We start from the raw sequence: 27,834 nt of genomic DNA on the forward strand, positions 1-27,834 counted from the left end.
TTACTATATTTTGGGATGTTACATTTAGTGGTATCAGAGCAGTTTTGTTCTTTTAAGGAACACTGTAGGTTATGAGTGCACTACGTTTTTGCTGTGTGCTTATTATGTGTTAATGAGTTATTGTTTTAACTCTCGAACTTTACTAACGCTCGTTTTTCTCTGATCCAGAGAACTAATGGCGCCTAGACTTCCTCCTCCTCCCCAACCGAATGAGTCCGATACGTCCAGCAACACTAGGTTGTTGGAAACTGTAGTTGAACGACTGCATCAACAGAACACCACGTTGCTGGAACAAAACGCTACCCTGATGCAGCAAAACCAAGCTGCTATGCAAGGTTTGGAGGCCTCGCGTGTCAATTCTGAAAACACGCAAAGGCAGTTGATGGAGATCCTGGCTGCAACTAGAGGTGCGCCTGGAGCATCCTCTTCAAACGCTGCCCAACCTGCAGCTGAGTGGAGTTTGGAGAGCTTCCTGCAACATCACCCAGCTAAGTTCAGTGGAAAGTGCCTTCCTGATGAGGCTGATCAATGGCTGGGAGATATGGAGAGAATTTTTAACGCCAAACGCTGCCCAGATGTGAACAGGTTGGCGTACGCTGAGTATTTGTTGACTGGTGAAGCGAACTACTGGTGGACGAGCGTGAAAGCTCTCTTGACAGACGCTCAAACTCCTATTACTTGGGAAGTGTTTAGGAGTAAATTCTATGAAGAATATTTTCCTGATAGCGTCCGGTTTGCAAAAGAGGTGGAGTTTCTTCAATTGGTCCAAGGAGGGATGTCTATTTCTGAGTATACGAACAAGTTCAAACACTTGGTTCGTTTCAACACAATGGCCACAAATGAAGAATGGCAGTGCCGTAAGTTTGAAAACGGACTGCGGAGTGACTTGAAGGTTTTGATCTCCAGCTTATGTATAAGAACGTTCCCTGCCATGGTTGAGAGGGCCAAGGTTTTAGAGAAGAACATGGCAGAAGTAGAAAGGCACAAGAAACAACAGCAAGTAAATAGAGGACCTATCGTTTCCAGAGGCAATGTTACTCCAAGGAGGACCCCCTACGTTCGTCCAAATCAATCATCTAATACGAGCGGCTCTCGAGCTCTAGTTCCTACTGGACAATCTGGTCAGGTCGGGAACGTTACGTGTTTCCAGTGTGGAGGGCCACACTACCGTTCGTCCTGTCCTCAACTGGTGGGAGTGAAGCACTGTAATCTTTGTGGGCGAAACGGACACTTAGATAATGAGTGTAACATGGGTGGAAGAGCAGTGATGAGACCACCAAACGCTGGCAGGAATCAGTCTAGAGGAGGACGAGCCCAAGCAGCTGGACGTGTGTATGCTATTATTGGTGCAGAGGCAGCTAACTCAGGTACGTTTATCACCTGCACTTTCTTGCGGTATGAAACGCCATGATGTACGTTGTTTAGTTATTGTGATAAGGGAGCAGTTTGGTCTGATAGTGTATACACCAACAATTGGATTAATTTTAATATCCGACCGTGAGATAGACGCTTATTATGATACTAGGGAGGATGTAATTTTCTAGAGTTGACTAATTTAGGAGAATACTTCCCGAGAACGGGGTGTTGGCATTCGTTTCTTTTAAGATTAGACCATTCGGTAGAACAAATCGAAAGAGAGTAACGAGCAGACTTTGAATTACGAATGGACGGTGTGTTGAAAATTCAGCTAAAAGATCTTTGTCCTTTATAGTGAAGTGGGAGATGGATTTTTACAAGGTCATCACGATCAACTTAGTAGATGGGTTTATGAGCAGGAGTAGCTAGGTTTACGTGTTGTAAGGTAACATGTCAAAATGTAAAGGTGGAACTTTGGAGATCACACGACAACAGGATAGGGTTACTTAGAACTTAAGTCAATTACCTTTATAGATCGGTCATAAGGTAGAGGTACTATTAGAATTACTGAGGATAGACTGACCAAGAAATTTTGCTTTATGATCATCGGTTTGAGAACTAACCATAATGATGGGTTTAACTCCACATGTAAGTAGGAAGATTGATTTCTTAGAATCCAAACTGGTAGCAATTCTGATAGACATTTTCAATTCATCTCTAGGTTCCGTGCAATCGTTGAAGAGTAAATTTAGCATCCGGTTGAAGACTTACTCAGTTATCATTCTGAAGGAATGGCTCGACGAGTAGATCGATTCTGACGTTCGCATACTTGTATGAACGTCTGTTTTGAATCAATTAGGGGTCAGATGAAGTCTCGTTCTCCAAATGATCAAGAAAATCAGTTCTCTGCCTAACTCTGATACATTTGATACTCTCTTTCAATCACTCGACCTATACTCCATTCTTCAAACAGTAACTGTCAGTTGGAATAAAACTTTTAAATTATTTTTCATTTTGTTTCTGGTGATTAATCATTTGATCTTTTGTGGCCAAACATTTTTAGCGTTTGGCTATGAACGTCCTTTGACTGCTCGGTTTCGTTCGTTCTTTAACGTTCGGCACTTATGCCCTTTACTTGAATTTGCTATTTATATATATATACTGTCTTAGTTTTCGATAATCAATTTATCCTGGGATATTCAGATTAATCTTTTATGTTTCCTCTCATCTGTTGCTTCTGTGTATCCCTTTCACACTCTAATCCAATAGTAAAATACTTCAATATTAATTTTTTCTATACTTGTTTCTCATTTCAGAGATTCCTTGTAATTTATTACCTTCCCATAAACATTTAGTCCTTACCCAAACATAACCGATCGTTATAGTTGAAACCAGTCAACATTTAAGAATTGCTAAAGACATGAGTGTGGGACGAAGTCGCTTGTCCCAGGAAGCTGCTGCCGAAGGTACTTGGATTGTAGACGCATTGGAACGATAGCTTATGAAGATACCATTGCCTTCTCAATTAATTAATCATCGTTTAGTTTTCACGCATCACTACGCTAGAAGTATATTGGAGACTCGTCTGATGTACTAGAGCTAGAAGATGTTCTTATTTAGGGATACCAAATTACTTCCAGTCCAGCATTGGAATGACTCCCTTCGAAACTCTGTACGGGCGTAAGTGCCGCACACCACTTTGTTGGTTCCAGGAAGGAGAGAATGTGCTAACTGGATGAGCTCAAGAGATCATGTATTTTCTTAGACTCAACCTGATCACTGAAGTAGGCCAAACCGTTCGTCCAAAGAAGCTGTCTCCCAAGTTCATAGGGCCGTATCAAATTCTGAAGAAGAATGGACCAGTAGCTTATGAACTTGCCTTGCCTCCTCAACTCTCAAACCTCCATCCTGTTTTCCACGTTTCCCAACTCAGAAAGTACGTAGCTAATCCTTCTCACGTGTTGGAGTTGGAGGACATCCAATTGCGCCCAGACCGAGCATTAGAATTGCAACCAGTACGTATTGAAGACGTTCGCACCAGGCTGCACAAAGGAAAGGACATTCGTTTGGTGAAGGTAGTGTGGGACGCTAGAACTGGTGATTCAACGTGGGAAGTTGAGGGTGCAATGAAGGACTTGTATCCACACTGGTTCACGGGTAAGTTCTAAATTTTCGAGGACGAAAATTTTTGTAGTTAGGGGGAATGTGAAACCCTAAATAATTAGTAGTAGTAATTCCCTGTCATCATAATTAATCCACACCACAATCAACGCTTATTCTCATTAAAAACCCACTTTCAAAAGCTGATAAATCCCTCTGCAGTGCACTGAAACCAAGCCCCCATAATTCTCTGAAACCGCTCCACGTCACACGCACTCAGTGCATTAAAAACGCACCAATCCTTGCATGCAAGCACGCCACGTGTTGCGGAAGAAGCTTCCTGATCAGAGGTTGGTGTGCAGGTGTCGGCTTGAGACACGTTCGTTCAAACGAACAAGAAATTAACAAAACTCTAAATTTTAGAAAAAAAAACCCTTTCACCTGCACTCACTCATCTTCTTCCTCCGAATTCACCCTTTCATCTCCTCCAACTTCTCTCTAGGAACTCCCAAGCTTCTCTCTTCTGTAACTTACCAAAGCTTACTCCTAATCCATTTCAGATACTGCAGAAACGTTCCCTGCACCGTGAGCAGCGTTCTGAACCGAACAGAACCAAGATCTGGACTGGTAAGCTCTCGAACCCTAGAAACCCTTTTCTAAGTTGCATGCAGACCTTAATACAGCTGCATGTTAGAATATACTCTAAGTTTCTTACGTTCTTCCTGGATAGAGTTAGTGAAACGCTTGAGAAAGCACGTTGCGGGTAGGAAATTTTATTTGGGCAAGTTAACAAGTGTTTGCATAGGGAGTTCACTGCTAGACCAGGTAAGGGAAGCTTATAATTTTTAATTGATACTTGTATGTTGTGTAAACTGAATTGCATGTGATAGAAGCATGATATTTGAGCTGTATGGAGGACCACTGTTATGGATTGTGATTCTGATTTTGATTTATCTGTCATGAACGAGCACTGTTGACTGTATTATATATGTTTGGGTGGTTTGAAACTGCATGTTGGTTTGATTCGTATGAGTGATGGATGAATATGTTAATGTATGAGTTCTTAATAGGTTGATTGTGGAATGGGAATTAATCTGGAAGTAGAATTTATAAAGTTTAAAGATTTGAAAATTGTTTGAAGTATAAAGTATATTCTGAGATGTTGAAATCTGGAAATTTGTTAAGTTTGAGAAGTCTGAAAACCCAAATTATCCCCTTGATAATTGACGCTCGTCACTGTACGGTCTTAGACCGTTCGGTTTTTTTTTTTAAAACAACTTAGAATGGAATTCCTTCATTTGGAAAGAATTCTGCTCGAGAGCGAGCGTCTCCAGTTGATGGTCTGAGCGTTCGTCCAGCTCAGCAGTATTTAAATATTTAAAACTTTATGAATAAGTAACGCTCGGTCTTATACCGAAGCGTTCGTCCTAAATAGCGTTCGTCCTTATGGTGAACGTTCGTCTTTGATAGCGTTCGTCCTTATGGTGAACGTTCGTCTTTGATAGCGTTCGTCCTTATGGTGAACGTTCGTCTTTGATAGCGTTCGTCCTTATGTTGAACGTTCGTCTTTGATAGTGTTCGTCCTTATGGTGAACGTTCGTCTTTGATAGCGTTCGGCCTTATGTCGAGCGTTCGTCCTTCATAGCGTTCGGCCTTATGTCGAGCGTCCGTTCTTAATAAGCGCTCGTTCTTATCACGAGCGTCCGTTCTAAATCTCGCTAGGTCTCATACCTCGCGTTCGTACTAATTGAGTATTCAATTGATGAAATAGCGTTCGTTCAAAGTATTCAAATATTCATTTCTTTACGTTCGTTCCATTCCTGGAATTGGTTTTTCATATGTAAATATCTTGAAAGATAATTCTAAGTGTGCTTGACCCTCCTTTGTACATTAAATCTGGTTCAAGTTTCTATCATGATTATTTTCTAAGTACCAGTACGCTTTAAGTCGAGCCAGTTCATTTAACTGGATCAACAGAAATTACGTTCGTTCTAAGTATTTTTCCTGCGTATCCAGTGAAGTCATTTGGACGTTCGTCCTGATTATTCAGTGGACTGAACGTTCGTTCTTTTATTCTCTTAAAGTTAAAGATGAATTTGATGTTACATTATCATGAATTACGGTGTGAAGACTATATGAATTGAATCTGTGATTATGGATATTGGACGAGCGTTCCATGGAGGAACGTCTCATGTATGTTGAACATTGAATTGGTAAAGTATGACCGTGGATAGCTAATGCTGGCTTGGTCCATCCTGATATTCCGTGATGCTCATCTTCACGTAGAAGGGGGTAGTCATGTGTGGGAATGGCAGGAGGTCATTCGTATCCCTCACTTAGCAGGGGCGAAGGATTAACCTCGAGTGGCAGCTGTTGAGGGTATCCCAGCTACTACATCACTCGGGTGCAAGGACGCCTGTAGCTACATGGTTCATACAGTCCGGACGGTCGTCTTTTATACTTATAAATTTCTATGATATATTATGTTAAATTGTATGTGGTGCGTTTGCATGTGAAATGTTGAATGTGAATGTTGAACGTATGAATTAAATATTATAAGCTTACCCTTGCGTTTTCCATTGTGTTGTCTACTGTCCATGTATCTCCGTCTTGTCAAATGCAATGATCATCCGTTGTGGATGTGAGCAGATGGTGGTACGTCCGTTGAAGAAATGCTGGAAGAAGGAAATTTGGAAGATGCAAATCTTGTGGAAGTGGAAGTAAAGACCGAGCCTGAACACGCTCGTTAAATTAGGACTGAAGTTGTTAGCTTCGATTGAACGTTCGGCCAAGTGTTTTTGTATAGCCGTTCGTCCTAGTTATTGTTTTGCTTCTGTTTAGCGTACGTTAGTATATATTTGAAGCATTCGTTTTAGTTTCCCTTGTAAGCGTTTATGCGCGCTTCCCTTGTACTGGTGTCGTTCGGCTTTTAAATCTGAGTTAATGCAAAGACTGCACTGTTTATATTATTAATTGTAATTAATTCTCAATTATGGTAATTACTATATTTTGGGATGTTACAGTGATTGATCTTAATTAATAATTTTAGAGGTTCAAATAATATTTTTAAGGTTTAATCCTGACAACTTGACAACTTTTCTCAAATAGATTCTTTATATTTTTCTTTCATCTTAATTGAATTCTAATTTTTAAAAAATTGAAACAATTCAGTGTTTGTTTTTAAGTTCCATACTAACATAGTTAATATCAAGGGATAGAATTAGATCATATTTTATTAAATAGATTAGATTGAACTATTTATTAAATAGTTAATATTGAATACCGATCTTATGGGTGGTGATATACTCACCTAATATGTCAATCAAGTGGGCAATAAACTCCAAATTAGTAAACATTTGAATTAAAAGCAATTTTCTTTTTGGTCAAATCAAACATTTTTGTCGATGATTTCTTGAGAATTGTCATTTCAGAAAGGCTTAATCAACTTAACTAGGCTAGAATCATAGCAAATGGATAAACTTCAGTCAATTAAACATTGTTGCAGAGTTAAGAATATCTCCAAAACAAGTATATGAATTCTTCAGATAAAGCTGCGCCTATGATCATAACATGTGATTGCTTGCACTATTGATGTGTTTCACCATTGTAACTTTCCGGCAATTTATTTTGGAAAACTTTTCTGAAGGGCTTTCGTTAGAAGAGGTTAAACTCTAATACCACTTGTAATGCCCCGACAATTTACAGGGAATATCGATCGCCAATGTGCTTTGTCCTCACCACACCGTACTGGGAGAGGCTAAGCTCTGATACCACTTGTAACGCCCCAACACGCTTAATCATGGAGTTCTTATGAGGTAGGCTACCAAAAAGCAAATGCATTTAGTGATATGAGTAGCCAAATCAATCCCTTTAAGATATCCTTCAAATGTATAGTCTCATACCTATACAGTCTCTAGATCCCTCTCATTCCGGTGTATGTTTGATTCGTTCATGTGCCTCTTCCACTGAAAGCCTGTCAGGAACCGCTCCTTGTCAGTGCCCCTTGCATTTCGTGTCTCTTGCATCGACGATCACTCCCCGCCTTCATCAGTGCCGGATGTCACACTAATGCTAAGTGAAATACAATATTCACAAGACTAATCAAAAAAGCCAGAAGCTCTAGCTACCTCGGTGCACCATTTGGTGTTCTTAATGTTCTTAGTACTTTCAACAACTTTGAATATATAGAAAAGGATTTGATGTAACAATTAAAAGTATTAGTATTGTTGAATCTTTATATAAAATGTATATATATAATATATATATATATATATATATATATATATATATATATATATATATTGCTAAAATTATTGTTATGTCTACTCTTTAGATACCAAGTATACTATGCTGTTTAAACTTTTTCATTTCAGAAAAGTAACCTTTTCAATAAAATAAATTATGATTTCAACCTATTTAGACATTTATTTAAAAAATTGTTTTTTATAACTAAGGTACAACAGAGACAAACTTAATTTTTTTTTTCATACATTATATCAAATTTTTATATGAATATTATAAAAATTATTAAAAAAATAATCAAAATAAATAATAATAATTATATAAAAATAAGATAAAGATATAGATAAAGATTAGTAAAGTGAAATAAATAATAACAAAAATATAATTCAATTATAATTTAAGAAAAGAATAAAAATATTTTCGAAATGCGTGTTACATATTTTCTCATGATATAAGTAGTATTTATATTGTAGAAATGATCAAAATTATATTAATGTTTTGCAAATGTGAGAAAATTCCTTAACTTTTACTTTTGTAAAAAAAAGTTTTGTAAAACATTTATAATATATGATTTCATAACTTAACTAATTAATCGATACCAAATTTATTTATAAATATGTTTTGTTGATTTTATTCTAATAGATAGAGATGGTATAAAATATTAGTATTTTCTCACATCAAATTAGAGATATTATTTTTAAATTTAAATTAAATGAATTAAATATTTATATATATATATATATATAATTAGGTTTGGTTGAATTGACTACATTTTATTTTGTTTTTATAGTTAAAGACTAAGAAATTTACACTAGCGTCTTGTTGAAGTGGAAATGTTTCATTATCTTCTACGGAAAGAAATTTAATATCTCCTAATCCAAGAAATGAATAAAGAAATCTAAAGATAGATTTAGGTAAAGAGTCTTTAATCATTCAAATAAGGGAGTTTTTCATTTTTCGAGCCAAACACTTTCTCTTTCTTTCTTCGAGAGTTCGATTCTTACCATCATTCCCCTTCGTTCACCAGCATTTCACTAGCAGAGGCCCTCTCCATCAGCTAGCGTGACCGTCAGTCACCGTGTTGGTGATTGGCTGTGTCGAAATCATGTGCCCGTGATTGGGTGTGTCGCAATCGTCATGGAGTTCGTCCATCGCAAAGATTGGTTCAGCGCTTGGTTTTGCAGTTAAAGGATGCCGATTGTCATCGAGGGGTGGGCTTCCACTTGCTGTGATGTGTTTGTTCTTCTTACAGAGTTGTTGTTCGAGGGTTGTTCTTGGAGGGGTCTTGCTGGAGTGTGGTGTGGTTTGTGCATGTGAGCGAGCTTGTCTAAATCATCTTGGTGGAGGTTTTGGGTTGTCTTTCTTCCCCTGCCGTTGAGGTAAGTAGGTTTTGATAAGTGTGAAAATGAATTGTTTTTATACTTATAAATGAGCTCAATCTTATAATTATTCATGTTGTTCCTCATTGAAAAGTTATAATAGTAAATTGTTATGTAAAATATTCTACAGGAATATTATTTAGACTGTCAGCCAATTTTCGCAAAGCGAAAGCCAAAATTTGCACTGCCAGAAGAAGGAAATTCGCATAGTGCACCAGTACATTTGATTTGCACTGAGCGAATTAATGAAGTTAAGTGACTTTAAAAGACGTGACAGAAAGACAGAAACATTCTTCTAACAGAAGTTCCGGACAAAAAAAAGAAACGAAAACATCTCAGGAACTTCCAGAGACTACTTCAAGGCATCAAGACATCATTTTTGCAAGGGATTGCTTCAAATGTGTACGTTTAGATGACTAGGAGTAGTTTTTCTTTCGTTGGAATTGGATGTAATGAATTTACTCTGGTGTAATTTTCTTGTTTAATATATCGTTGTTCGTTCATATGCTCTTTCTTGAATTTACTATCATTATATGGAAATATAATGTTATTTGAATGTTTCTGATTACTGGAAAGTAACTTTGAACATGAACATAGATAGAGCACCTAAGTGATTTGGGATCTAGAGATAGACTCAATAACTTGGTCATTCTTAACATCGGACTTAATGCAAATTGTATGTTAAATTGACTAAGGAATTAGCATTTTGATATATTAATTTAGAACTAGTTGCTAAGGGATTAGGACTAGTATGCCTTGATGTGAATGTTTGAATGAAATAATAATATATTGTACAGAGTTTTATTTTCATATGATTCATGAACCCAATTCCAACAAAGTTTCTTTTATGTCTAATTGAGTTATAAAAGAAAGAATTGTCATGTGTTGCACAAGTCCCATAGGAGAACGATACTTTGAACTTACTCTATATTACTTGGAACGATTTGGTATACTTGCCAAAAAGTTACAAGTTTTTGATTAAACAAGAAAATTACACCCGAGTAAATTCATTACATCCAATTCCAACGAAAGAAAAACTACTCCTAGTCATCTAAACGTACACATTTGAAGCAATCCCTTACAAAAATGGTGTCTTGATGCCTTGAAGTAGTCTCCGGAAGTTCCTGAGATGTTTTCGTTTCTTTTTTTTTTGTCCAGAACTTCTGTTAGAAGAATGTTTCTGTCTTTCTGTCACGTCTTTTAAAGCCACTTAACTTCATTAATTCGCTCAGCGCAAATGTACTGGTGCGCTATGCAAATTTTCTTAACTCTCGAAAACTAACACCGCTAAAAATTTGGTCCTCATTTAGTCAACAAAATGAGGACTAAAACCAAAGTTTTGAGGACTAAAACGAACGTTTCGAAAAGAATGAGACCAAATTGTACCTTATTTTGAAAGAGGGACGAAAACCAGAAACGACCAATAACTTAGGGACTAAAAACATATTTAACCCAAATCAGATATATGAATGATGAGAAATGTGATCATCTACAAGTAGCATGGGAAGAACTTCAATGTTTTAATTTTAACCGGCTCCAGCCATATGTTGATTCTGCTATGGAGATGAGAAATCACGTTAAGAGTTTCGCAAGGTAAAAGAAATGGAAGCAAATATCAACATACTGGAGAACCGAAAGAATCATTTACAGAAGCAACAAAATATATTGAAGAAAAGGTTTTCTGACATAAGTCTAAGCCTTCAAATAATGAAAAAAGCGATGGCGACAAGAAAAGAAGGGTTTGTCGAATTGGATATGGACGGAGAACTTGAATATCTAGAATAAATTTTTCTAGCCTTTGTTATTCCCAGTGTTTTTAGTGGGTTTAGCATAATCATGAGATACTCATTTTGTTTTGAATTCATTTTATAGATATTAAAGTTCACCGATACTGTTAATGAATTCATTTAGGAAATTTTTTGTTTAAATGGATGAGATTTCACCAGCAATTGCTACCTTCACGCCTTTTACTATCAGTTTTTAGTAAAATGTTGTTCCCTACTATTTACAAGGTTTAATCATTCACGAAGTTCCTATTTTCGTGTGGAATCTCAATTTATTCCCGTTGTTTCTGGAAACCTCAATTGAGTCCCAAATTTATGAAAATTGCAACAATTGGATCCTTTCTGTTAAATTGTCTCCAACGGCGTTAGTGTGTGTTTGACGTGACACACCGTAGTCAGTTTCTTAACTAACGTGGCTGACTGAAGCAGGGGCAGCTGAAGTACGTGGATAATAAAATTTTTTAAGTAAACAGAAAATGAAAGTTTTAAACCAAACTTGGGATTTAGATTTTTATTTGATCGAATTAGGGATTGAGATTCTTCTGAGTATTTTTAGGGTTCGTCCACCGTTCATTCCATTTCACAAATTGAGGTATCATTTTGGGGATTTAGGGTTTAATCCAAGTTGACCTTGACAGAGTGTGTGCAATTGTCGTCATCATCGGATAGAAGTGATTTGAGAAGTTTCTGTACAGGGAAAAAGATTCCAATTTTCAGCGACCTAACCTTTTCTCTCTCCTTCCTCCTCTCACATACACCCGTATAAATATATACCTTCTGGATCTCCTTCCACCTCTTAACGGATCGCAAATTCCATCAAGCTCATTTGGGTCTCCAAATTTTTGTTTCAGTTCCGAATGCTCTTAAATTCTGTTGTTTTCTTGTGTTCAAAGAGAAAACATGGCTGAAAGCAGGTACCTTTGCAGTCAACAGTGAACGGTACATAGGAACAGGTTCTTTTTCAACTTTGGAGAGTTCACTCAGCAAATTTCTTTCTTTTCTTTCACTCTTGTACACTTTCTTTTTGGGTATTATTTATTGTCATTGACAATTTGCTGCTCTCTGCAAATCCTTTTCCTTGTACCCGTTTCTTTTTCTGCTCCTTAAGTTCACTTTGTTTGAGTCTTCCTTTTTCATGGTTGCTTTACCATAATTTGACAAGGTGGCTGCTTAAAAATCTCATTGTTGATCCACACGGTGTCGAAAAATTTGGCTCTTTTCTTGTCTTTCTATTCTTGAGTTGAAGATGGAGTGTTGGAGAAAGAGGGATAATCCAAAATCAAACTCCACTTTTCCTTATGAGGTATTGGAAAGAATTATAGGGATGTTAAAATCTCGAAAGGACAAAAGCTCGGTTTCTTTGGTTTGCAAAGAGTGGTATAACGGCGAGAGTGGTATAACGCAAAAAGGTTTAATCATTCACGTGCTTGACCTGCCCCTCCTTTAGTCAGCCACGTCAGTTAAGAAACTGACTACAGCGTGCCACGTCAAACACACATTAACGCCGTTGCAGAAAATTTAACGGAAATGATCCAATTGTTGCAATTTTCATAAATTTGGGACCAAATTGAGATTTCCATAAACAAATGGACTAAATTGAGATTTCACGCGAAAATAGGGACTTCGTGAATGATTAAACCTATTTATAATTTTAAAAGTTCAAGACAATATTAATTACTATATTTTGAAAATTATAAAATATAATCTTTAATTATTTTACACATTTATCATGAAATTGCCACAAAAGACGAATAATAAGAGATGGAGAAATTTATTTATTTAATTAGAGGGGTAAATGGTATAATATGAAATCAGATAATGATTTTAATACTAATGATAACATTAATTGTACTTCTCAATTTCTATAACAACCATAAAAGACACTGAAGAAGGAACAAAGGTCATGGCATACATGCGCACACGCATAACCTTAATGAACTAATCACAAGCACTACCGGACCTGCAATTAACATAAATTTAGAATCCCTTATTTACAAATCAACTGATGTCCTTTAAAAAAGGTACAAACACATTTGTTTTTACAATGGAGCAGCAAATTAGAAACAAGAAGACATTTCCCAATATCTCAACTAATGATCCAAAACGGTAATGGGCAAATCAGAAACAACATATGTGCCAAAAGTATAGCCAACCTTCAACAAAAATTGAGCCATGGCAAGAAATATTTTCAACACTGGCAAAACTTTTCCATGAATCTTTCCATTTCATATAGCTAGGCACGAAGACCATAATTTATTTAATACTTCAAATAAGAAACAATACTTGGATAGATAAAACTTACTCGTTTCAAAAGGGAAACTGTCATGCAAAGTCTCTATGGCTTTATCATTATCATGCTCATCTTCAACATAAAAATGCTTAGTTGAGTCACTCCAAGATAATCCACTTAATCTGTTAAATATGTCATGAATCTTCTGTCATTTATCCTTCTACACCTTTTGTCTATTTTTTAAATTATTTTTGTTTAACCCAACTAAATTAGATTAGTGTAGGTGGTCGAGAATGTTATTGTATGCTAGCGACATCCAATTGTCATCCACCCCATTACCCAATCTAGCTTTGTCTACCATAGTTGACAATAATCAAAGGTTCATATCCTTCGTGGATTTAGTGAATTCACGAAGGCCAGAAAATGAGTCTAGTGCAATACCCTTTCCCCTATTCATGATCACCTACTAGAAAGAAACTCACGCAATGATATAAAGAAAACAAACATATAACCATGGGAAACCAAATCAAGTTATCATAATAAATACTTAATGTTCATATAGTTCCAACACTAAATGAAGTTTTCAAACACATCAATTGTTTTCATAATCTCTCCATATTGATTTGTTATTTCATAATGTTACAACCATGTCTATAGTTAACTTCACGAACTTGATTAGTTAACTCACTTCATCTTCTTTCATCGACTTCCGATCAACTTCTTCAACTAACAATTGACCATGTCTACCTCTCGTAGGAAGTTGTAAAGAATGTAACATGTCAACACTATTTTTGTCATTGTACCGAAAGAATAATGAGGTTTTATTTCATTCACTATAATGACAAATCATTTTCTTAACACATCAAATCTCCTCTTTATCACATTTGTCAATGATGAATGATGATGATTAAACAATTCCTATTGATTTTGAGGACCTCTCTATTATTGTACTCTTTCAACTAGTATCTAACACCTCTATATGGTGTAATTATGTTTCATTTCAATATAATTTCCACATCTTCAAGAGAATACTTTCCTACATAATTTTTCAAATCTTGTGTAACCAGTGATGATATTAAGTAACATAAATCATTTACCTACTGGAATGATCAATGGATCTCTGTAACCAGTGCATCCTTCAATATTCTTGAAAAAGTAAGTTGTTCCCTTATTACATCCAACTAATACATATGTGAACTTCGTGTTAAAATCACAATATGCAAATACATTATGGGTGGGTTAATCTTTCCTACCTGTATATCTTACTGCTTCCAATCTTGGAACATTTACCTGTACATGACTCTCATCAATGGCGCCTAAAAAAATCCTATTTCATAGAAAGAATGTTTTAACTGATGGTAGTTTATTGTCATATACAATTATAATTTTGTTGCTCGTAAATTGTTACCTTAAAGTATGGATAAAAATCCTATTTCTCTCTATCGATGGAAGAAAAACAATATATATTATATAATGAGAGATTTTCAACATGGTTTTATATATTTTTATGAAAAAATGTGTTTTCGTTTTAAATAAATTATAAAATATTTTATTTTTGTAAAATATACTTTTCAATAAATTACATATAAAAGTTATATATTTTCATTTGTTACATAAGAAACATTTCATGTATTGAAATAATATTTTACATCATTACATGAATTAAATGGTTTATAATTATGAAACATAATTGGTTATAATAATTTACGAAAATAAAACACATTTAAGTCACCAAACTAATATTTACACCCTCTATTTTAAAACTTTGGATGTTTAACTTTTCTTTTCAAAACTTAGTTGCTTTACACTTTTTAAATGTGAAATTTTATATATATATATATATATATATATATATATATATATATATATATATATATATATATATATATATATATATATATTATGAAATAAAGTATTCTCAATGTAGCATAAATGAATTGAAGCAGAAATAAACCTATTCTGAATATTTTGAGTTAATGAAGCTAAGAAATTAGGGCATGACTTATGGCACCACTTAAGTAGAAAGATGATGTAAAAGCATCTTACATTAATTTTCTTTTAATATTGTTAGATGAGTTAATAAATTACAACTTTGTTTGTTGAAGGTTAAAAAATTATGAGAGAAATTCATCACAAGATTATTATTTTTTTATCATTTTAAGATAATATATTTTAAATGTAATACAATCTTACAAAGTTAACTTATAAAATAAAATTTATATTTATATATATTATAATTTAACTTTATTTTTAATTAATCTAAATACTTAAATATAAATAAAAGATACGTAAGTAAGGCAATAATATTCTTTATAAACAAACACTAAACTTAGATTTTCTTTATTTTATTTTTTTAGTTTTATGATTTTATCTTGATTCGGTTTTTGTTAGGCATGTGATTTGATTGAGGCTGGTTTCTTAGAAGGGTGTTGTTTTCTCAGCAGGGGTGTTGTTTTCTCCACCACCACCAATTCTCCCTGTACCTCTCCAAATCTTTCCAAATTTTTTTAATTATAAAAATATCCATGTTTACTTTAATCATATTTATTTATTTTTTTCTGAAATCCTAGATCTTTATTTCATTTTCACTCTCTCGCGTAGCCTACTCCCAACTCTCACTTTTTCAAATTCGTTTGTTCTCACCCAACTCTCACTTCCGTCATACAAAAAAGTAAAACCGTCAATTAGTAATAGGACCGCTCTAACAGATTTCTATGCGTTTAGCTCATAACAATTTTTAATTCACTCTCCATACCTGAACATAGCACCAATCAACACTCCTCCGCAGCGGACCAACCTACAAATTTGAAAGCAATTCTAATATTCAAAAGCTAAATTAAATAAAAAATTCGTATCTGTAATCCTCTCGAGCAAAACCTAAGATCGATTGAAAAAAACAAATTGAAGAAAAAGAATCACTACTAAGGTAGTGAAGGAGGCGCCAATTAAGCTGAAGAGTAAAGCTCCCCAAATCCTCGCATATTTTTCTTTATTGTTCTCCGAGTCCTCCTTCATTGCAACACAAATAACATTCGACGATTTCTATCACCACGGATTCCATGATTAAATAAACACACACCACATCCTTTGCAACACTTTTCCTATCTTCGCTTTATTTTCGCAACTCCTCAGTCGAAGTTGTTGCCAATTCGCAAACACTCTCCGGTAAGGTTTATATTTGTTAATTAATAGTAATAAAATTGCGATTAGTTATTACTATTACCGAGCCATAGGAAATTAAACATTTCTTATATTGGACCAATTTGAATAATAAACGGAATAACGATTTTCTTAAACGGATTTCAACATCCTTGAACGGATGTTGATATTCGTTTGTCCTTCAACGAATGTTGATATCCGTTTAAGGATACAACGCATATTCACATTTGTTCAATTCACATTCATTTAAATATTATTAAAGGGTAAAAAAGAGATGGAGAGGTGGAGGAAGCATTTTGTAGTGGTGCAGGGAGTAACACCCAAATTCTAAAGCTTGGTTCATTATTTAAATACATTCCATCTCTAAAACACTGTTTCCTTCCCTTTCTCTCATTTAATACTCTGTTTGGTGATCAGGAGGTGCCTAGACGATCTTGACGTCGAGAGCTACAATATATATCGATCAAATTTGTGTTTTGAACCGAAATTCGTTTTCCCTCTTCTTTCGTACATTTATGGACTATGATCATGCAATGTTTCTGTTTGCATGTGTCTAATAGTTTCTCCCTAACTCAATCTAGGTTCTAAGAGCCATTTCATATCACTGATTGGTAAATTGTAGGTTTTCATAGAAATTCCTTGCGGTGCAAGCAACTGTCAGTGTATTTCTAAAGTTGGGCAACTTCATAAAGGTAAGGGAAGCTGGATTATTATTGTTAATTTAGTGATTTAGTAAGTACATATGTTAATTCTAAGCTTCTTGTATTGATTGATAGTAAATTTAAGTTTTTGAATGAGTTTCCATGTGTGCCACTTGAATATGATTGAATGTGATGAATTGTGATATTGAGCTAAAACTAAATGATGTTTAATCTTTGTTAGTTGTGTGGAGTGTTAGAAATATGTTATGAAAGTGTTTAATCGGAAAAATTGAAGTTTATACTTGTTTTAAGTTATTTTGAGGAAGTGGGGTAGTGAAAATGAGAATTAGAGGTTAGAGGTTAGAGGTACAATTGGTCTGTGATAGCATATGGTAAGTCAAATGGGACTTGCTCGAGTCCCTAAATTGCTCAAAACTGTGAAAAAGTGGTAGAACATGATTTGGGTCATTAGGTTGAGAAATTTAGTGTTTTGAAGTAGGAATTGATCCATAATCACTATAAAATGATGGTAGAAAGGTTTAGAGATGTCTAGGCAAGTCAAATTACGTGTATAACACAAATTAGGATGATAAGAAGTTGAAAAAAATAGTTGGAATTGGTAAATGGGGTTTGAGTTGCATAATTCTGCAGAATTTCGTGTTGTAGATTATGCAGACTCGCTGAGCGAATAGATTCTCACAACGAGTGGTCATGGTGAGTGCTCTTTATCTGAGTCATTCACACAGCGGGTAGGTACATTGTGCGAATGCTTTTGGGGTTTGCTCTCTGCTTGAGTAATTCACACAGCGAGAAGGTGCGTTGTGCGAATGGTTTGAGAGGTTTTACTCTATGTCTGATGATTCGCACAACGAATTACTTCTCTTAGTGCCTGGTAGGGGTATGGAGTAATTGCCAAGTTTATTCGAATAGCGAGGGGGTGCACTCTACGAGTTCTTGGTGGGTCTGGATCACTGTCTAGACCTTCGCATAGCGAATTGGGGCGCTACGCGAGTGGTTGAGGTCTGGTACCACTGGAAGTTTATTCGCACAGCGAGTTGGTGTCACTGTGCGAGAAACATCTTGATTCACTCAGCAAGGGTGTGCGCTGAGGGACTGTGCCTAGTTATTATGAGATTGAATTTCTGAATTTGACTTGGTTGTAATTGATGTATGATATTGAACGAGTGCTATGTAATTATCAAAGTAAGGTTTATGATCCTAAATGATGTGGAAGAGAATTCCAAGGAGGAATATCTCAGTGGTTTGTGTTAAAGTTACAAGTATGAATATGAGAAGCTTAGTCTTGGAGTTCATCCTGACATTCTAATAGTCACTCATTCTCAGGTAGAGAGAGGTGAGGCATGTCGTGAGAATAGCAGGAGGTCCTAGCCTAGGGGCTTTTCCTTGGCCTAAGGTGAGTTATAACAGACTAACCTGTTGTGGTAGCTTGGGGTGGGCCAATTGTTCCACCACAACCAGTACATGATCTTCCATAGCTACATATTCATACTAATTCGTATTGTCAAGTCAATGGTCTATCAAGAATAAAGTTTAGTCGTTATGATATGTATGCATGCTTTTTAGATGAATGTTTGATTAAATGAATGTATCATTAATTGTTTTAACTTCTAGCTTACCCTTCTGTTTGTGATTGTGCTTTGTATATGTTGTGTTCTTTCTTTTGCAATGATCATCCTGTGGGTGTGAGGAGAGAGAGATGAGGTTTCCTTAGAGCAGGCGTTGGATATCGAAGATGTTGCAGAGTAGTTTCATCAGAGTAGTAGATTGTATATAGTTTTGGTATATGAGCTTTTGTGTATATAAAGTTTAAATTTCTATAGTTATTTTGGATAACTATAATGTTGAAACTTTATGATCTAGTTGGATAACGGTTATACATATCATAACTGTGATAACTCTTATATACAGTATCTATGCTATATTTTAAGATGTTACAAAAAGTATATTAAACGGATTTTAATTTTCAATTTATTTTTAAAAACTACAAAACATAATTTAAGTATAGATATATATATTTTAAAAAAAGAAAACACTATTTCTCCTTTCTCTTTATATATTTTAGTTTTATTTTTTTATTCTCCCTTTCCGCTTAAAATGAAACAAAACGGAAAATTTACGCTTGTTGCTACTTTGTTAGATACACATAGAAAAGACAACTTTCTTTCACAAAATTAATGCAAAAGCTTTAGTGAGAAAATGAACAATGAGACTGAAAATAAAGAGGGAATAGGAACATAACTTTTAAAGATGTTAATATTTGTTGTATTATTTTTTAATCATGTTTAACTACCTTTTGCCTCCTTTTTATTTCAATTTATTATTTTATTTTTAAAATTTTACATTGTCTTTTTTATATCTTTATTTTTGGGTGTATAATGATTGAATTATAAAGGCAACGATATTTTTTAATTTAAAATAAACTTAAAGGAAGGCATTGTGCAAATTAAATTATAAAGGTTGGAATTTTGTCTTACTGTGAAAGCACATTCTTGCCCACCATCCAAATACTTTGCAACCATTGGTTTAAACATGAATTAATTCACAAAATTTATCATTGACCTCATATCAAACTTTATGTTCTAATCATTCGTGCTAAAGATGATACATGTATGTTTAGATATGTAGGATTTTGCATTAGGATATACTTCCAATTTACTTTATTTTTTTGTTTTTTATATTGATTTTATGTTGTGGAAAATATTTACATTTAAAATGTTGACACGAAATGTTATAGAAATTTCTATTATTTATATTGATTTATGTTGATAGTATTTTTATTGAATATGAAGTATTCTGATAAGGAAAATGATACTTAGACAACAAATTTTGACAACATTTCGACACAGCACACGTGTCAGCATATGAGCGGTCCACGTTTTGAGGGAAAAAGCTGGTGAAATCTGAGAAAAACTGCTTCAATTGTGACGTGGCGAGGGACGGGCACGGGCAGAGTAAAAGTTGCGTTTCAAATTTGAAATTCATTTTCGAACTTCGTAGAGAGAAGCCGCGCGAACATTGGGGACGGATGCTGTGACCTAGACAGAGAGACGAGAGAGTTGGAGAAAGGGTTCACGAGCGAGAGAGAGACGGAGTGCTTGCCGGAGTGCCGCCGTTCACTGTCGAAGGCCGTGTCGGAGAGATCGAACGCCTCCAGCCCGTTCCGTTTCAGGGGCGCCGCGGGTCCGACGTCGACCGGTCGAAGCGAACACGGCATCGTGTTCCGTCCGTTCCGGCCCAGCGACTTAGGGAGGCGTTGAAGGTGTCGCTTCGTCCCAGCTGCTTCCGTCCCTGTCCCGGAGTGCCGCCGGACCTTTCTTCTAAAGATATTGCCGTCATGAAGAGGCGGATTGCAAATGTTCTTGAACTTGGGGAAACGGTATGTATGTATTTTATCATTCTTAATTTTCTGATTTTTTATTTCTTTGTTCTACTGAAGTATCATTGTAAAATACAATATTTATTTTCCAATTCACTCCAGAGTAGTTGTAGATCATCCATTTGTTTAGGCAATCATTGGATTTTTATGTGGCCAAGGAGTTGTGGAATTTCTTGCTAAGGGTAGTTCATATTCTTAAAAAATATTATCCAGTTAAAAATATTTTACTCTCAAATCTGAACGTGTAAGGAATGTGTAATTTTGACATTGTGCTTTTCAAGTTGGAACAAATAAATACAGAAAATAAGAGAACCCGAATCTGCTGTTGACTCCATAGTTGCGTATGCAAATTTACTTTTAACTTGAGTTGAGTATGGCAACCCTAAACCGTTATCAGAGAAAGCCTGTTAATTGCCATTTTTTCAAAATAAAGGATTAATGGTGTTCATAAAGATAAAAATATAAGAAACAATGTTTAAAGTTATATTTGGCTTGTATCTAACTGCAATTATTAATTTTATATCATGTTCATTTACATGTTCTCTTTATATCTTGTAAATCTTTATACTTGACTAGGCTGGAATTATATATCATATATCTACTTCTACTTCGTTAAGAGTTTTTTGAGGTTCATTAGTTGGGCAGTATTAACCGATATTCTTCCAATAGGTTTTGCAAGCCTTGAGAAGGCTAAAAGGTAACAGTGACAGAAAGGAAAAAATGTCTGCTGAGACTAAGGTTGTATTTGACCAGCTAACTGAGGATGCTATGAAGCTGATGGAGAATGGTGAATACAGTTGAGTTAATCCCTCCGGGCTTTGTAGATATTATGCATTGTGTAAACATGTAATCATTTAGATAGGCTGATGAGACTCTATGTCATGCGGCTTGTTTTGATTCACTGTTTCTTTAGTTGCTATGCCTACATTATGCTTAACTTTGGCTCCTTGACCTTTTTCGCAGATGTTTATCATGAAAAGCGAGAGGTTTTTGATCGTGAAGCGGGTTAGTGTTATACACTATGCTTTATTCTACTTATATTATGTTTTGTTGTTTCATTATGTTTACATTGTTAACAACATGATGTAATATGCTGTTTGATTTTATAATTTATTTGATTTAACTACTTGGTTTTACTATTATAATACTGTTCAACTTATGTTGTTATTATGGTCATGATGCAAGATAGAACTTATTGTTCTATTATCAATATCATACATGGTGTTTGTTCATTCTTAGTGTTTGGAGAAACTATCTTTGGGCCTCCATATTAGTTAAGTGTTGGATTTTGGGGCAGGTTATTAATTGTCAATTTTTCCTTGGCTCTTCTTTCTTCTTTCTATGATGTTGTCGATATTTAGGTTTATGAGAAGGAGTGAAGGGTGCCTGTTTCGTGGTATTAACTGCTTAATGCTTATGCCTTCTACATTCTCCCCTTTTCAGAAGGATATGAGAAGTTAGCCCGGGCAAAAGAAGGCCCATCAAATCAACATTTGGCTAGTGGAGAAGCCTCTAGCACTGGTGAAGGTGATTATGATATGTTTGCTGACGAGGATGATAACAGTAAGCCATCTATAGATGAAAATAATACAGTTAGTCAATCTTCATCGGACGTCATATTGTGTGGAGGAATGAAGTGTTGCAACATTTAGGGTTGTTACAAAATGGATAGTACGAATGTCATTTATGGATTTCTTATCACTCTTTGAAATTGTGATGATTAGGTTTGAATGTACATATTTTTTGTTACAAATCATCAAAGAAATGTTCAATAAATGACATAATCAATGGTTGAAGATCATTTGCATGTCCAATAAGTGTTAAAAAAAATTCATTAAAAAATCAATGTCATTTTGAAAGTTGGGATTTTCTCGATTTCTGGAAAACCTGCGAAATCTGCAGAATTCTGCAGATTCGCGCGTTCGTTCAAAATTTTGGAGTGAAAATGGGACGTTCGTCCCATTCGCTAAGAGCGTTCGGTCTTTTGAGAAATAGTAATATTAGACGTTCGGTTTCGTGTGTGTTAGCGCTCGTCCAAACAGTACTCCACCTCAGCCTTTTAAACGTTCGGTTTTGATGTAAGAGAAATGGTGGGCGTTCGGTTTCTCAATATTGACTGTATGTGCGTTCGTCCCAAACACTGTTTACCTATTGAGTTTCGTTATCTATGTACGTTCGTTCCAGACGGTGCTTATATATCTTGTTTCGATTGTAATCGTCTATGAACGTACGGCTTTTGACTGCATGTGCGTTCGTCCTTAAAGTGTAGCGTTCGTCCTTTCCTATGAGTGTAGCGTTCGTCCTTTCCTATGAGTGTAACGTTCCTCCTTTCCTATGAGTGTAGCGTTCGTCCTTTCCTATGAGTGTAGCGTTCGTCCTTCCAAATGGTATAACGTTCGGCATTATTAGCGAGTTATGACGTTCGTCAGAGAAGTGTTTCGGCCTGTTGTTGAGCGTTCGTCCGTAGCGTTCGTCCCGTAGCGATCGTCCAGAGAAGTGTTCGGCCTGGTGTTGAGCGTTCGTCCAGTAGCGTTCGTCCATATCAATTTTGTGACGTTCGGTCAAATTGTGTTCCTCCTGGCGTTCGGAAATGACGTACGCCAAAATAGTGTTCGGCTCGGAAAGTGACGTTCGTCCAGATAGCGCTCGCCCAGATAGCGTTCGTCCAGTAGTATGCGTCCAAAGCATTTTGGGACGTTCGGCCAAATAGAGTTCGGCTCGTAAATGGCGTTTGTTCTGTTGTAACGTTCGTTCCTTAAAGTGCCCAGTGAATAGTAGTCGTCCAAATAGTATTCTACAAACTATGTTGTCTAAGTTTATTTTTGACTGTTGCTGTGACCGTTCGTCCTCAACTGTGAGCCGTTAGGACGTTAGGAGCGCATCATTTGGCTGTCAGCATCGAGAAGAGAACGCCCATCCAACAGCAAGCCAGGACGCTCGTCCAGCGCGCAGCGCAGAGGACGCTCGGCCAGCACTCAGAGAAGGCTCGTCCAGCGCGGAGAGGACGCTCGTCCAGAATGTGGACGCTCGTCCAGAAAGTGGACGCTCGTCCAGAGAGCGGAGATCGCTCGCCCAGCTAGCGGAGAACGCTCGCCCAGACGCTTGTCGCCCAGAGGGGACGCTCGTCCAGCGCGCAGAGGAGGCTGCGCAGAGGACGCTCGTCCAGCAAGTGGACGCTCGTCCAGCAAGTGGACGCTCGTCCAGCAAGGGGACGCTCGTCCAGTAATTGGACGCTCGTCCAGAGAGCGGAGATCGCTCGCCCAGCTAGCGGAGAACGCTCGCACAGACGTTTGGCGCCCAGAGGGGACGCTCGTCCAGCGCGCAGAGGACGCTCGTCCAGCGCGCACAGGAGGCTCGTCCAGCAAGTGGACGCTCGTCCAGCAAGTGGACGCTCGTCCAGTAACTGGACGCTCGTCCAGTAATTGGACGCTCGTCCAGAGAGCGGAGATCGCTCGCCCAGCTAGCGGACAACGCTGACTGAGGACGCTCGTCAGACGCTTGTCGCCCAGAAGGGACGCTCGTCCAGCGCGCACAGAGGAGGCTCGAACGGTAGATGTAAGTATAAATGAAGGAGCCATTCGATCTCTAACAGACCGAACGGTATGAAGATGAAGAACGAACGGTCGATAAACAACAAGCATGAACACAGAGACAAGCCGAACGTCACAGAGGAAGTAAAAATCAGATGAAAGATGGACGAACGACTCTAACAGTGACGTTAAAGACCGAACGGTTTGACAGGCAGAAACAGTAAACGTGCAGAATTCAAAACCAGCAGAAACGCAATTGCAGGAACAGTAAACTCGCACAATAAAGCTATCAGTACAAACAAACGTAAAAATTAAATTTCAAACAATCAACAACAGTATAAATTAAATGGCAGACACACAACAACACAGATCAGATTTCAGAAGAAATTTAATCGCATCAGTATAATAAAATTGACAATTCAGTAACAGGAAATTAAATGACATTGTTCATTCAAATTAAAATTCATTACAATACACAAAGCCAAATTCTCAAGTCTCGTTCTGGTGCTGCCTCGTGCGTTTCCAGCCAGGTTGCCATGCTGTTGTCTCCCATTAGCAACCTTTAATGAATTTCTTCCATCACTCTTTTGCTTCTCTGTCAGATAAAGCCATGTGGGGCCCTCCATTTTGTTTACACTTCTGCATGTTCTGCACACCATCGCTGCCCATGCTGGAATAAACAAGGTCTGTGTCAGCTTTCCACTTCTCTCCCATCTCAACATGTGCATCCAATTCGGCTGGACTTGAAGACGGTGTGTGTTGTCGTTGCTGCTGTTTGATGCAGCTGGACGTGAATGCTTCCAACGTTGCAGCTCCCAAGCTTCTCATGGGCGTGCTGCTGGAACTGCTAGACGGATGGGGTGTGAATGAACAGAAAACGGAAACTTAATACATAGTATTCATATTCAAGCACAATGAATTTAATTTAAACTCTCTTTAAGAAATGCCAGATATTTGAACTAGACAGGAGGTGACCAACATGACAGTAATCCCCAAATCAAAATAACACAGAATTCAATGTATAATAACACTACACCAACACAAAAACTGAAATAAGTGGGTACCTGGGTGCCAGTTTTTGCACACCAAGGCCAACTACGTCCATCACTCTCATTTTGGTGTGGCTTGTTTGTTTTCCCTCATTTCAGCTACTTCTAAGTAATTTGGGAACAATTCTTAACATTTTATTAACAACAGAACAATGTAAGATTAAGCAAAGAAGTTGTATAAAAATTGGGAACAGAACAACATCCACTTGGGAGACGTTTCATACATAAGCAAATCAAATCCAGATACAACATCATCCATGTATTCAACATTCATTGCACTGACAAATCAAAAAAGAAACCAACCTTGAGTGAAGACCACGCGTGGCGGTTGGAACAGAGCCGATTGCCTAAGGTGTGGGTGGGACTGACAACCCGGAAAACCCCTCTTTTTGGTCCTCCGAACATCCCAAACTCCGGCGAATCTCCCGCGGCACTCCGGCGGCACTCCGGGACAGGGACGGAACCACCTGGGACGAAGCGACACCTTCAACGCCTCCCTAAGTCGCTGGGCCGGAACGGACCAAACACGATCCCGTCTTCGCGTCGAGCGGTCGACGTCGGAGCTGCGGCGCCGTCAAACGGAACGGGCTGGAGGGTTTCGATCTCTCCGACACGGCCTTCGACCTTCAACGGCGCACTCCGGCAACCAGTCCGTCGTTCTCTCTCTCGAACTCCCTTACTCCAACTCTCTCGGGCTCTCTCTAGGTTAGACTCTCTCTCAACCTTCACTTCTCTCTAAAATTGTTCAAAAATGAAATTCAAATTTCAAACGCCAAACAAAAACCCCTACCGCTCCCTTTTCATTTCAATTTTTGAAACGCGCAACCCAGACTGCCCGTGCCCGTCCTCGCCACGTCAGCGTTGAAGCAGATTTCTATCAGACTTTCTCAGACGCAGCAGCTTTTTCCTGCAAAAACCTCAACCACTCAAACGCTGACACGTGTCCTGTGTCGAAATGTTGTCAAAAAACGTTGTTCGAGTATCATTTTCCGTGTCTTAATTATGTGGACTCAATGATATATATTCTCAATTTAATCCATTACCTCTTATAAATTCCGTGTGTCAGTATAGCATGTGACAGACAGGAACAGGAACATACACAATTGAAGAAGGAAGTAATATGTGTTTTTGGAGAATAGTTTGGTTAATTATTATTTTTTTTTATGTTACCTATCAAAGCAAGTTGTTTAATGTTTATATAGAGTGATGATAGAATCTATTTTACTCTTCTTTTAGATTAATTATTTTTAATTGATGCTTTTTAAAAAGATAATTATTAAGCCAAGGATAATTCATCATAATATATTATAGAAATTCAAGAAATAGATCAATAATACATGAAAGAAATAAGCCTTTAGCTTATTTGCAAGGGCACCTTATTAACTAGTAAAGCTTTGATATAATCCTTCATTATTCCTCCTAAATGTGTATAATTATCTTGTTCTTTGTAAAGGACGTCCATTATTCGTGCAAGGTTGAGAACACGCATGAGAAACTTCATTGGTACTTGAGTAGGATTAAGGCATTCCTCATTAATATCCTTCCAACCACTCTCCACCAACTTATGCAGTTCTTTAATCGCATTTTTCCTTGAAGTATTATATTGCTTCATGTAGCAATCTACGCTTGACACAACGTGCCCTCTTTCATGCTCAAACTACATACATATCAAATAACAAATTTAACCTAAATCCCAATAACTAAATATAAAAGAAATTTGACTTAAAACATGATTTTTATTGTTGACAATCGTCTAAATTTTTTAGTCTCGAATAATTTTTCTTCGCTTTCCGTTCCTAATAATGGCTTTTCTCCTAATATTCTTATCTAAACCACTCTGGTTCATTATTTAAAATGCTATATGAACTTTTTTCAAAGACCAAAATTGAAATAAAATAAATTATTAGAATCAAAGAATGTAAACAAAATCTGATAACTAATCTGGGTCCAATACATATTTAATAAAAAACACTATTTAATCTTGTTCTCCTACCTTTCTACAATTATAGGTTTTCCATCTTTGTGTGTTTAAAAACGAAATGTGTTTGCGTTCCATATATAAAGCTAGCAGCATTGAGCATAAGAATGAGAACAATCTTATTACATCTTTAGACAAACTTGTTATGATTAGGGGTGGTTTTCAATAAAAATGTTTAACTTTCTCTATTCCAATTTTTAGTGAATGCACGTGTTGAAAAGAATAAGGGTAGTCTAAGATATACCTCACTTCCAACAATGTCATCCATGAGCCTACAAATAATTGAAGCAGCTTCAATAATTTTTGGGTGACTCGTTGCCCATATGAGGACCTCCTCTGTCGTGTCTTCCATGCCCAAGAAAGATACAGTTGTCAACATAGCATAACCACATGAGATAGTTGCAATCTCCATGTACTCCTCTACAGTTGGTGTGTGGTTGGAATTAAACCACCTTGCCTCAATAAGGTATGCCTGGACTAGTCTTTTCATCTGTCATTAAAAATACATTATATATGACCACATTGTTTGGTTCTTTTTGTTTGTTACAAGAATCTCTTTTGCTATATTGGGTATCATATAGTATTAGGTTACCCAATAAGGATATCTGTGTGCTCTACATGGATAAAAGATAAGGTTTAAGTTTTATACAAGTTTATTTAGTTAAAGAGTTCGTCCGTAAACCATTATAAAAAATCTTATAAACTCAACATATCCACCTACTCAAATACATATAAATATTTTTTTTCTTAGTACAAATACTAGTATATACTAAAATTGTTATTATGCATAAAAATCGTATTATGACTTGACTTACAGGAAAAAAAAAATGAATTATTGAAACATAAAATCCATTCATTTTAGGAACTTCATTAAGATAAATTTTCAAATAAATAATTTATTATGTTATATTATATGCTTATTTATACGGAATGTGTATCTTACATACGATGATAAAAGAAAAAAGTAATTACCAATGGACCTTTTGGCC

The 27,834-nt window shown here is 36.5% G+C and overlaps 2 protein-coding genes and 1 long non-coding RNA gene across 9 annotated transcripts; 2 read left to right on the forward strand and 1 right to left on the reverse strand.

Annotated features, from left to right (window-relative positions):
* Positions 1-8,555: 8,555 nt before the first annotated feature.
* On the forward strand, positions 8,556-9,580 carry LOC148193063 (uncharacterized). The gene is made up of 2 exons (XR_015781846.1): positions 8,556-9,077; positions 9,208-9,580. It is a non-coding gene; the product is annotated as an uncharacterized LOC148193063 (long non-coding RNA).
* A 10,366-nt stretch (positions 9,581-19,946) lies between these two features.
* Positions 19,947-22,095, forward strand: LOC148193064 (uncharacterized; the record flags this gene model as incomplete). The annotated part of the gene is made up of 4 exons (XM_088099840.1): positions 19,947-20,288; positions 20,958-21,084; positions 21,252-21,293; positions 21,732-22,095. Coding segments are annotated over 4 exons (720 nt in total), but the record flags the coding sequence as incomplete, so codon positions are not given.
* Positions 22,096-24,193: 2,098 nt separating this feature from the next.
* LOC148193065 (putative terpene synthase 2) lies at positions 24,194-27,643 on the reverse strand. 7 transcript variants are annotated; one of them, XR_015782006.1, is made up of 4 exons: positions 27,090-27,230; positions 25,171-25,774; positions 24,883-24,969; positions 24,194-24,662 (listed from the first exon to the last, which is right to left on the reverse strand). XR_015782006.1 is itself a non-coding variant. In XM_088098318.1 (2 exons), the coding sequence occupies exons 1-2, from the start codon at positions 27,333-27,335 to the stop codon at positions 26,222-26,224; spliced, it is 549 nt and encodes a 182-aa protein (XP_087954444.1). In that variant the 5' UTR covers positions 27,336-27,643; the 3' UTR covers positions 26,156-26,221. The 7 variants fall into 7 exon arrangements, 1 of the variants encoding a protein (XP_087954444.1); XR_015782002.1 differs by having other exon boundaries at positions 24,883-24,972; XR_015782004.1 differs by having other exon boundaries at positions 24,194-24,665; positions 24,883-24,972.
* Positions 27,644-27,834: the final 191 nt, after the last annotated feature.

The sequence above is a fragment of the Vigna umbellata genome, chromosome 9 (assembly GCF_029865625.1).
Source record: "Vigna umbellata cultivar VRB3 chromosome 9, Vumbellata_1.0, whole genome shotgun sequence".
NCBI lineage: Eukaryota > Viridiplantae > Streptophyta > Magnoliopsida > Fabales > Fabaceae > Vigna > Vigna umbellata.